At 37.8% G+C, this 11785-nt stretch overlaps 3 protein-coding genes across 3 annotated transcripts; 1 reads left to right on the top strand and 2 right to left on the bottom strand.

Annotated features, from left to right (window-relative positions):
- LOC104783016 (protein TRIGALACTOSYLDIACYLGLYCEROL 4, chloroplastic-like) lies at nucleotides 3200-5247 on the top strand. Its single transcript, XM_010508091.2, has 5 exons — nucleotides 3200-3533; nucleotides 3732-3981; nucleotides 4073-4472; nucleotides 4576-4862; nucleotides 4961-5247. Exons 1-5 carry the CDS (start codon nucleotides 3262-3264, stop codon nucleotides 5138-5140), a joined length of 1389 nt encoding a protein of 462 aa, XP_010506393.1. The 5' UTR covers nucleotides 3200-3261; the 3' UTR covers nucleotides 5141-5247.
- On the bottom strand, nucleotides 5489-6739 carry LOC104783017 (10 kDa chaperonin). Its single transcript, XM_010508092.1, has 7 exons — nucleotides 6581-6739; nucleotides 6429-6487; nucleotides 6279-6329; nucleotides 6065-6130; nucleotides 5933-5983; nucleotides 5805-5834; nucleotides 5489-5703 (listed from the first exon to the last, which is right to left on the bottom strand). The coding sequence occupies exons 1-7, from the start codon at nucleotides 6669-6671 to the stop codon at nucleotides 5635-5637; spliced, it is 417 nt and encodes a 138-aa protein (XP_010506394.1). The 5' UTR covers nucleotides 6672-6739; the 3' UTR covers nucleotides 5489-5634.
- LOC104783018 (probable dolichyl pyrophosphate Glc1Man9GlcNAc2 alpha-1,3-glucosyltransferase) lies at nucleotides 6974-9318 on the bottom strand. Its single transcript, XM_010508093.2, has 4 exons — nucleotides 8371-9318; nucleotides 7769-7975; nucleotides 7443-7680; nucleotides 6974-7357 (listed from the first exon to the last, which is right to left on the bottom strand). Exons 1-4 carry the CDS (start codon nucleotides 9151-9153, stop codon nucleotides 7008-7010), a joined length of 1578 nt encoding a protein of 525 aa, XP_010506395.1. The 5' UTR covers nucleotides 9154-9318; the 3' UTR covers nucleotides 6974-7007.

Here is an 11785-nt window from a genome sequence, read left to right on the forward strand (position 1 = left end):
GATTCCCGGAGTTTGAAGGTAAACTGCGGGAACGGCTCTCGGCAACGCGGCGGTAAGAATCCTTGGTGATGCGGTAAGGATTCTCGGTGATGCGATAAGGAAGGTGGAGTGGAAGCGAAAGTACAACGAGCGGTAGGAACCGGACGTGATACGGTAGAGAGGGACGCGAAGGTGGTTTGATGCGACGACACACGGGAGATGGCTCGGCCCGTGATACGGTCAACTAGTCGATGTCGAACCCGGTTCGAGATCGGCTAGGGTTTCTCGGTAGTCAAGTCCCGGACTTGGACTAAGGAGAGAGGTGAGACAAGAACAAGATTCTCTCTTGTGAAATTTAATTCAATACTTCAAGTCTGCCTTTTACAATGAGGGTTTAGGCCTTTATATAGGAAGGCTTACAAATGGGAGACTCTAAAACCCTAGACACGCGGCCAGGATCTCATCCTTACACTTGGCCATAAAGCAAAAGCAAAAGTAAAACAAAGGAAAGACCAATCCAACGGTCATAGAAGGTTCAAGAAGAAATTCAAAGGAAGGGAAGGGAGAGAGATAGAAAAGCCACGTCATTGGCTGGACGCGGTGATAGGATCTTCACTTCCTTGGCTCCTAAACTTGTCAATGATTGTTTCCAAGTCATGAGCCAAGCGGGAACGAAGTGGAGATGCACTAGAGTTCGCTGCCTCGTTAAAACCTCTTTGGTAAACCCATTGGGACAAACCCAAAGTAGGAAAAAGAGTACAGCTCCTTCTAATGACTTAGGGGCGTCTTCACGCTTCCGCGATGGTGAAGACTCGCGAACTAAGCTTCCCAAAGCTGGTCGCAACTCAAGGCTCTTCAGTGGTAATGCTAGCCATGAGCCATTGGTGTGAGGGTTGGAGCTTGGATTGCAAAGCCCATTAGATAACTTTACTTGCTCCTCCTTGATGATCCTTGGAGACTAGTTGATACCGCGCATCACTAGGAAGGCCGGTTCCAAGTTGTCGATAAGTGTCCGAGAGGCGTCCAATGTTGTCCGAGAGGTGGTTGAGAGACGTCCGAGAGAATCGAGTGTTCACGGCCGAGTGGTCGATCCCGTGATCACATCAGAAGGTGTTGGAGTTATATGGGTTTAGAGGAAGTGGTAGAGAAGTGAGACAAGTGAAGTGCTTTTTGCGGGAAATGCAGTGTCTACAAGTGTTGAAAGTCGAAACTCATGCTGATGACTACAAGAAACTGCTGCTCATGAATTACCTAATTCTTGGCCTGCCTAAGCGTTCATCTAAATTAAAAATCCTGTTCTTGTGATCATTCACATTTCCTTGTAGTTGAATTTGGGTTTGGGTTTAGGTTTGATTTGAGTTTAAGTTTTTTTTTTCGAATTTTAAGATTTCGGATCTGGTAGCCTGACTACCTGACTTTTCGTTATAGAGAAAATGAAGTTTATGTTAGCTAGGAGCCTTCTGTCGAGTGAGTCCTTTGTGCTCTAATAGTGTTCTTTTTCGTGTTCCACGTAAGTTAGTTGGAAAGCTACACCAACTATTTATCTTCAAACCTTTTTAGTTAGGGAGTAAAAAATAACCATTGCTTCTTCTGAATTGCATTGTATCTTATATGGTTAAGGTCGATGCCGACTTTGGGAATTGAGAAAAGAAGAGAATGTAAAATTAAGTAGAATGTCAATCAAACTAAATCAGCCATGCTTTAAAAAAAATTAAGTTTAGAATGAATCATCTATTTGTTATGAATATGTAGCCAAAAGTATTTTAAGTGGGTTGGTTTTCCACTAATCAAAGATATTTAATCGATGATAATGATGTCTTCTCTGTTAGCAACATCTCAACTTTTTTTCTTATGTAATTAGAATTTTAGTTTTAATTTGACTTATTTTATTTTTACCAACTGATTTTGTATTTAATTAACTGTCTGAAGTTCGAAGTTGACAAAAATATGAGAATTATACAAATAGACTTTATAAAATTCTTTTATGATTTATCAAATAGATGCAATTCGTTTATCCGCATAAACCAAATGCCACTTGGTTTGGCAAAAAAGTAAAAATAAATAAATTAAATTAAAAATAAGAAACGTAAGTTTCCAAATTTCAATGGATTTAACATAACACATCTAATCATTAATATATCTCACAATTTGATGACCTCAGTCACATGATGTAAAACCAATAAAGTTCAAAGAATCCATATGTTGGGAATTCTTGGAGAAAATAGGTTGTTTAAAAATGTATAGTTGATTTCTTAAAATATAAAATTTCAAAGTTTATGGTTGAAATTGAATATTTTCTAAATTTTTACATGAGTTTATCAATGGTGTAAAATATTCGAGAGCTTATCAAATGCATAGGATACTGAAGATCAGAAATCATGTCTTCAAGTTATTATTGAAGCAATAGTTTTCTCAACCATCTGACAGCAATTCCAAAATTAACAAATTTATTTAAAGTTAAATAGTCAATCAGTTAAAATCAGTACTGATTTGTGATCAACTAAAACAATAATGAATCTGATCAAAATATGTTTTTTCTACTAACTAAATTTCGTTTTGTACTAATGGTGTTTTGATTTATAGTAATTTTTTTATTATTACAGAAAAAACAGTTCTTCCATATATGGTAAAGATAGACGTGGACTAACATTTTACTAATCTAGAAAAATCAACAAAAATTGATCTAGACTTTTTTTTTTTTTAATAATATTGATTGTTTAATTTATATGAGTTATAGTTCTGTATTATACTAAAATTGGATGTAGCATTGAATCACAGTTAAATAATTTCATCCCATACTTACAGTTGAATATTTGATCATATTATAGAGGTGACAAAAATAGATATCAAATCTAACATATTTTTTAATTGTGTCTGATTGTTTAATTTTTAGTTTTTCAATGATTTTTGTTTAATTCTTTATATAAGTTTAGTAATACAAGTTGTCAATCTATATTCTTAAACTTTGTATACACTAATAAAAAAAACACTTTAAATTAGGTTTATCCTATTTGGACCCTTATGAATTGTTTAACATTCACTTAGGAATGGTAATTGCACATCCTCTAGTCTTCGGTTTAATCCCGGTCTGAAATTGATTTTTTTTTTGGAATTACGAATTAGGCCTACGAAGAAGAAGCCCATAACGCCGAAAGAAAGGCCCAAATTAAAGCTTAAACCCCAAATTTGCCTCCTCACTCCTCAGCTTCGTCAACAAGAGTGTGGTGTGACTCTGAGATAAGGAGGAAGGACAAAAAGGAAGACGAAGAAGGTGAAGAAAAAATGGCGAATCTCAACTCAGCTATCGATTCTGGGTTTTGGGACCAGAACGTTTCTTCACCACAAACCCTTGAAGGCACGGTTCGCTCTGTTCCTGGTGAGCCATTCCCCGTAGATGGAGCACGAGCCAGCCGCTCTCACCGGATTCAACAGCTCTCTCTGCTTCGCGAAGGCTTTCCTCTTGGAATCATTCCTGCTTTTGCTCCTGCTTCTGACAAGAGACTTGGCTCTTTCTCTCTCAATTCTCTCTTGCTCAGTCCTTCCTCTAACAACTGGTACTTATCTTTTAAACCTCTCTTCACTTTGATTGTGTGGTGTTTTAAGTAAGTAATGCTTAAAAGGTCTTTGCTGAGAATTTGAAAAACAAGATTCAAACTTGTGAAATAGAAACCAATTTGGACACTTTTTGTCCTTTTCTAGGTGTTGGGTTTGTTGAGACATTTGATTAGGTCTGTTTGGCATTTTTAACTCAGGTGGCTAGGATTGGTTGGACAGTTTAAACCAAGGAAGCTCTTTTCTGATATCAAAGCAGATATTAGCAATGCGGAAGAGTGGGATCTTCAAGTTGTCAAAGATACAGCAAAACACTTTGTTGACAAATCCCTTTACTCTATTGGTTTATGGACTCAGATTGCGTTGGGTACTTCTTCTTCTCTCTTGTTTAGCACTGAACGCCTTGGAGATAAAAAGGGACTCCGAAACAAGTTGATGTTGGTTCATCCGGTATGTATCTCTCTCTCTACTGTACCCATGATGGATTCTTTTTGTATGTTTAAACCACTTCTAATTTGATTTAGTTTGAGCTGATGAGCAGCTTGAGGAACATGATCTCACTGTGGAAGCAGCTTGGCCAGATCTGTTTTTGGATAATAAAGGACGTTTCTGGGATGTTCCTGAATCATTAAACGTTGACGTCTCATCACTTGTTCCAGAATCAGGGCTTCGTTACCGGTTTGGTCTCCATAAAAGCAGGGGTAATCCTCAGTCTGTGAGTGCTGGTGTTGCTGAGACTGGTGTTGATGCTCCTACTTCTTTGATGCCTGGTTTATGCGCCAAGGCTGCAGTTTCTTACAAGACTAACAGAGACTTGTGGAGGCCAGAAGAGAAAGAAGTCAAGACAGAAGACAAGACAGAAGAAGAAGAGGATGCACCTGTGTTTCTGCCTTATGATGTACGTCTACAGGAGCCTCATGCAGCTATTTCTGGAATAGTAGGTACTCTCTTGAAAACCCCGTTCGTTCGCCTAAAGAAGTCTCTTTCCTTTTTCTTTTTCTTGACCTTGAATTGAATGCTGAGTTATTTATGTTCATTCTCTAGGTAGCAGCTTGGCAGCTTGGATCACAGGCCGAGGCATGCTGGCTAATGGCAAGAAGCGTAGTCCGATAAGCGCAGACGTATTTGGTTCTGCTTGTTACACATTCCAAAAAGGACGGTTTAGTAAGTTGTATGGCGATCTAACACGAGTAGATGCTCGCGTGGACTTGCCTTCAGCTTCTGCTCTTGCTAAAAAAATCTTCCATGCATTTCGAAGATCGTCAGGTAGTAGTAACAACTCAGATGACACATTGTGGTCTCCCAGACTCAACCTGATATTCCAGCAACAGGTATTGATCCTTTGTCCAAAGATCAAAAGGCATAGTCTTTCATGTAAAGAATCCATATCAATCACTGTGTTTTTTTGTCTTCTGCAATACTTTTGTAGGTTGCGGGTCCGATTGTTTTCAAAGTAGACTCGCAGTTTCAGGTAGGTGCTGCACGAATGGAAGATCTGATTTACAGTTTGAATTACTCCTTGAGGCTTCTTGAGTCTGGCAAAATCGTGGCTTGGTATTCTCCAAAGAGAAAAGAAGGCATGATCGAGCTGCGAGTTTTTGAGTTTTGATTTAGTCTCCTCCTTTTATGTGTGTACCAACCAAGTTAACATTTGTATCAGAAGATGCTTTAAATTAGCAACAAGTCTTTTTTTAGTCAACTCTTTCAAGATGCTTTATATTCTTTTTTTAGATAAACTATTAAAAATCTCTCCTTTTTTCACTATTAAAAAGTCTCTCTTTCGTAAACCTAATGTGCAGTGCATAACGGTGCGACGAAGCCATTGCTCTGTTCCACTACTTCTTCAACGAGTCTAACATTGTTCCAAACATCATCTCTTTCAACCACATTATCAAAGCTCATTGTGAAGAGAATCGTGTAGAAGAATGTCAGAATGTCTTATGTCTTAAGCATGTCATGATTCAAGCTGAAAGTGATCTCAATTGATATCAAATCGAAAGATTAATGGAAAACAACAATTGCTGTCTGAAAATTACAGGAAACTTCTAAAAAACTTCAAATCATTAAATGTTTCCTCTCACTCTCTCTCTCTTGGAAAAGACTTCACTCAACGAGGGCCAACAAGTCACTCTCTTTACAGAAGCAATGCCTAGCACCGGTCCCCAAATCGACCTGAGTAATAAATTCAGCGATGTTTCAGTTCTACATTCCTTAAAACCGCACAAAAACAACAACAATTGATCAACTTTTCACTGCAGAGAAGCTGAATTCACCTCATAAGCGCTCACGTCAGAGAACAGAACCTGTGAAAGGCAAAGAAGAAAGATATAAAGAGAAGAACATCACAGAAGTTCCACAATAGATGATGACTATGTCTTTTGAGTTAAGAAGAAACCACTACCTTCTTTCCAGGTCCAACTTGTTGTCCAACCTCAGAACCAACAGAGATAACCTAAAAATGATTCTCTAATCTTGATTATATCCAATCAAACATGCTAAGTCATATAGTAACATAAGGAGCAATATGACTTACCTCTCCTGTTAGGTACCTCTCAAACTTCACAGCTGCTTTAGGCAACAAAACTCCACCTGAAGATTTCTGCAAGACAAAACAAGTTACAAAGAGCCACTAAGTTTTTCTCGAAATTTCTTTGGCAATTGATGATATCAACAACAGTTTGATTTCTACTTGTACTGCTTCTTGATAATAAAAATGGCATCTCAGACAGTAAAGGAGCTAAACTTACCATAGGAAGATCTTCAAGACGAACAAGAACCCTGTCTGCTTGAGGAACAACCTGCAAATGTTATCATATCAACACAACAAAAATTAATCACCAATTTAAAACAGAGAAACCAATACATTGTGCAGATGAAATTAAACGAAAAGGCAGTACCTTTGACGGATCCCATTTAGTGGAAATCGCTTTGATTCTAAGACAACCTCTTTGACTTCCTACAGATACACGAGCCGAAAAAAAATCAACAACCAAAAAAAAAAAAAAATCCGAAGGGGAATAAACATAAAACAGTTGAGATATGTAATTACCAAGAAGCCTGTTGTTAGCTGTAGGAGGAGTACTGGTTTTGACCGGGAAAGAAAAGAAAGGTTTTGGTAGAGAGACGAAAGTAGAAGCCATGGCAGGATAAGGTTTTTTTAGCTGAAGCAGCAGGTAAGATCTTCTTCTTCCTCCGTCGCGATTTTGGCTAGACACTTCTCGTTGGTTCTTCTTATGGGCCAATATTACGGCCCATTTAATTATTTAATGTTATATTAAACCGAAAAGTCTCAATTTAGACCAGTTATGTTCTGAAAGCCAAACCGATGTAAAAACTCTTATGTTTTGTCAAACCGAGAATTGTCAATTTGTTGTTTCATTAAGCCAAGGTAATGTATTATGGAGAACGAAAACCACCATTTGTATATATGCTTACCGTAGTGTTAAAATAAAAACCTCAAATGACTAGAACAAGTACTATGTCAGAATCCTTCGGAGCTGCCAAATCCAAGAGTACATAATACCAACGGTACAGTATGTTGAGATCAACATTAAAGGAATAAATGGGTATTTGTCACCTAGAAAATGCGGATGTAAGAACTGAGACACCATCTCTACTATAAACAAACCCATTAGATAACTCTTCTCAAAATATCCAATCTTAAACTTGCTCTTTATTTCACCACTCTCCTTCTTCCGAGCCTTCTTCTCTGCGTATTGAGCCGTAAAGCCGAGCCACATTACCATGGAATGCAATAACAACAGCAGAACCTTGATCGGGTATTCTTGTGGCTCATATAAAAGTGGAAAGAGAGAATAGCAAGAAACTGCAAGAGAAATACAGAGATTAGTGTGTCGAATGAATGATTATGCACAAATGTGGGTGCTGGTTAGAAGGAGGATATTATATACCTATCGAAACCAGAAAGTAGTGTTTAGCATCTTCTACACTCTGCACTGCAACAATTGCAAGTGGGATGGTGAAGTGAAGTGATGCTTTCTCATGGACGTGCCATCCAAACAGAAAACCACATGTGTATGCATAAGCTATCCATCTAGCAACAAGCCCCGGGTGTGGTTTTTTCCAGGCTTTGACGAGACATGGAGATATCGCAAGTAGTACCAGTGCAAATGTTGTCAATGGGGTGATCTGTCATTGCACCATTCAGAAATAAGATCAAGCAGAACATTCATGAGACACGACAGAGCTAACAGAATGAGCAACTGAGTGTAGGTACCTGAGGGAGAACTGCAAAAGGTGAAGAATTCCCAACTAAACCACCGGTGAAAGAAGCAGAAGGAATCCGAATATCGAACCCAAGCTTCCGTAGCGAAAAGGCAAGTCCTTTGTCGAGTATTATATAGAAAACCCAAAAATTAGGTGCCCAGTATGCATGGCACAATCCTCTCCCGAAAGGAAACATCCGACTAATAACTTGCTGGATCTGCAACATAACGAGAGTAAACAAGAAACTGCAACCATAAGATGCTTTCTCAATCAAATCAATTAAGGAAAAGGTTCACTTATCCAACTTGGTTAGATTTCTGTTAATCTCAACAATGGCATTAGCTTTCTCTCCAATCAGGACAAATCGCTCATGAAATTGACAAGTAACAGAGAGAGTAGAGTTCTATGACAGTAGTTTCACAATGTATAAAGTGAGATAAGCTCTCTAGCGCCAAATTCAAACACTATGCTCAAATCAAGCAGCACAAAACGACTTAAAAACTCCTAAAGACAATAGAATCTTCAGCTAAAACTCGTAAAGAATTTGACAATAACATTGTAAAAAAACCAAAACTTTCAATCATCAAAAGAAAGAAGAACTAATTCACTAACCTGTCCATGGTAAATAAAAGGTCCATAAGCGGCGACAAAAACCGCCACAACCACCGCACCGATAGTTACAAGCCGTCGGAAACCAGTAACAAAACCGGACCAGCAATAATGCCTAAGGAGATAAACAAAGTAAACCGGAGCAGCGACGGCGAACAAATGCTTAAAGCATAAAATAACAGCGAATAAGAACCCACCCAACAGATCTCTCCCTTCTTGAAGAAACGAAATCGAAAGCAACAACCAACCCAATAAAAACCCATTATACTGAAAATGAATATGATCTACGATCAATAGCCCCGGAGACCAAATCACCAATGCGCAGATCAGGTTCCGCTTCATCGGTTCCAATTTTCGAGTTAATCTGTAAACACCGTAGAGAAGACATAGATCCGAGACGATTACGCTGATTCGTTGGAAATAAACCACAGATTCGGCACCGTAATCGATTCCAGATTGAAGATTTACGATCCTGGGATCGACGACACGCGCGAAAACAGAGAGGAAGCGTTCGAAGTAAGCGAAGAACGGAGGGTAATCGAGAGTCCATTGGCTAGTCTCGTCGAAGTACCATCTGGTAAGTGGAAGAGAGTGTGTGATAGCGAGCCAGTTACGGTGTACCTCGAAATCCGTGCTCCTGTAGGACGGGATGAGAAGGAGTTTCACGGCGGTGGCCACGGCGAAGAACCATAGCAGAAGTCGCCGGTCCTTGTTCTCCTCCCGGTGATCCATCTCGGCACCAATATAGACTGATAACATTAGCGACCGTTGATTTACAAAACCCATTGTGATATGGGCCTAATTCGGACCAAGACCCGGCCCGTTTGATAAAGTAGGTTTACGTGGCGTTGTACACATGGCACTAGGTACAACCGCCCAAAAGGAAGTAGCTATTGGCTACTGGCTAGAGGTAGACCATATGAAATTAACCAACGGCTGTGATTTTTTCTGCAACCCGAATATCTGAGATCAGATCTGAACCATAGGAATACAAAACAGCAGATTTAAATATTTAAACCCCATGCAAACAAACATCTTAAAGACCCTCTACCAAACCGCCACGTAGCAACTACGATCACAGCTGGCGCACGAGCGAGGATCACCGCACGTGTCAAAATAAATGGGAGGGGGAGGGTAGGGCAAACGGGGTACAAGGGGAGCTGTCATGGGCCCGTGAGACAAGGATGTTGATAATTGGGCCTAAAGAGAGGTGATGGTGGGGCCCATGAATGAATACAGTCTGAGTCAGCTCCTCGTTTGATATTCCCAACTCCGACGCCTTGTTGTATCGACAGATGACAAGTTGTGTGGTCCAGTGCTCACAATTATGTTTATATACTAATACTACTACTACTTCTTTCCTTTTTTTCTTTTTTTTTTTGGCACTTTATTATTATTGATTGACCACTACTAAAACATCTTTTTTTTTTGTATCTATTATTACAACTTTTTTTTTTTGTTCTTCTGAGCTGAGTGTGTGTTTGTATATATTATAGGTTAATTTTTTTTTTTAAAGTTAATAATTGGTTAGCCGTTTGTAATGTGAGTCATTGCTTACTCAGATACATTCAGTTTTCTTGACGTGATCTTATTTAATAGAATAAATTATGATAGTGGTTTCTTACCTTAGAAAGTCAGAAGTCTGCTGTTTCGTGTTATTAGAATAGAGAGATCCGTATTATAATCATTTAATAATATGTTATTTCAAGTCGGTATCTGATAATTTACCTACGTGACACGTATAGTTTACACAGTAGAAATAGTGTATTATAAAACGAGAATTAAACACCCGACTATAACATTAATACTATAATAATAAATGAATAAAATAGGTCGGTCACGCTCTTGCTACAAATATAAATGTCATACATTTATTCAATGTACACATGTTCTAGAACTTTTATGACTTCTTAGATCTTATTGTGTAAGTTTATGACTAATTTAAGTAGTAGATCGTATTTGCGTAATTTTTGTTTTGTTCTTAACAAAGATTGTGCCAAAGACGTTATACAGAATTTCAACTAAGAGGAGTTTTAACTATTATATATACACGTATGTCTTTTGTATGAGATTTAACGTTCAGCCAGTAGATTCTCCGGATTATTCTTTTTACCTGGAGCTGTACACGTGTAACGAGAGGCTTTTGTCTCATTTGAAAACACTAATATAAATATATTCACTCTTCTTGACTCTACTACAGTAATAATAAATAATAAAAAACGTTACTGTCCAGTATATGTCCATAGAAGAAGAAGTAAACGAAAAACATATAAGTACAAGCAAAGCATTAAACAAAAAAAAATGAGAGGTGATAATAAATTACACACACACATACACATGAAAAAACATTGTCCAGGAGAAATGAATCCTAAAGAAGACACACGAGAGAAGACAGATTAAAAACACAAAATTAATTTATTAGTGAAAAATATCAGCAAAAAAAAATTATACTAGAAAGATTCAATAAATGTAAAATGGAAAAAGTCCATGAATCATGCGGTATGCATGTTATTGTTTTGTGGCCAACGAACATACAAAAACGCAACAGACTTGTTTGATTCCCCTCCTCCAACCAGATCCACCCAAATTATTGTATTCCCATAAAACTAATATTTGTATGGTTTCTTTATTGCTCGACGATATAACCAAAGAAACAAATGTATATGCTTAATTTATTTTTTACTCGAAATTCGTTTTTACAATATAGAAAGACAAAATAGTACAAAAGAAATGGTAATTGGGTACGGAATAAGAGTTTGATACATTGTATTTTAACTTTTCTGGGGGTAAAAAAAAATAATCAGATAAAGAATTTAACCCAACACAAAAAGACATACTAATATAAAAAAAGGCCATGTAATGAATGATTGAACTTTAACGTAGAGATCTTTCGAGACGGGAGATTCGGTTACGATGAACGGTGAGGATTTATCGTAGAGTACTGTAACAAAAGTGGTCCGTGACACAGGTAATGCCACTCAAGTCAATGAGAAAGTCCGAAACTCCGGCTTTATATATCAGCACCAAATCAATCAGCTTCTTCCTCCTCCTCCTTCTCTCTTTCTTTTTCTGCTTCCTCTCGAATCTGCTTATTATCATCTCGCAGTTTGCTTATCTTTCGTGTAAATTAATTCGAAAGTTTTTTTGTTTGTGAAGATCAGATAAGTGAATGGCTTCGTATTACGCTGGTTTTTTGAGTTGTGAAGAGCCACACTTTTTGGAATCTTGTTCTCTTTGCCGTAAACACCTTGGTCTTAACTCCGATATCTTCATGTACAGGTACTTACTTACTTATATATTTCTATTCAATTATCTCAAAGCTTTAAACTTTTTTCTCATACCCAAAATCAAATTCTGGATCTGGGTTATTTTCTGAAAGCGATATAATTGTTTTTTTTTTTTTTTTTTTTTTTTTTTT

Source organism: Camelina sativa, chromosome 4 (genome assembly GCF_000633955.1).
Source record: "Camelina sativa cultivar DH55 chromosome 4, Cs, whole genome shotgun sequence".
Classification (NCBI taxonomy): domain Eukaryota; kingdom Viridiplantae; phylum Streptophyta; class Magnoliopsida; order Brassicales; family Brassicaceae; genus Camelina; species Camelina sativa.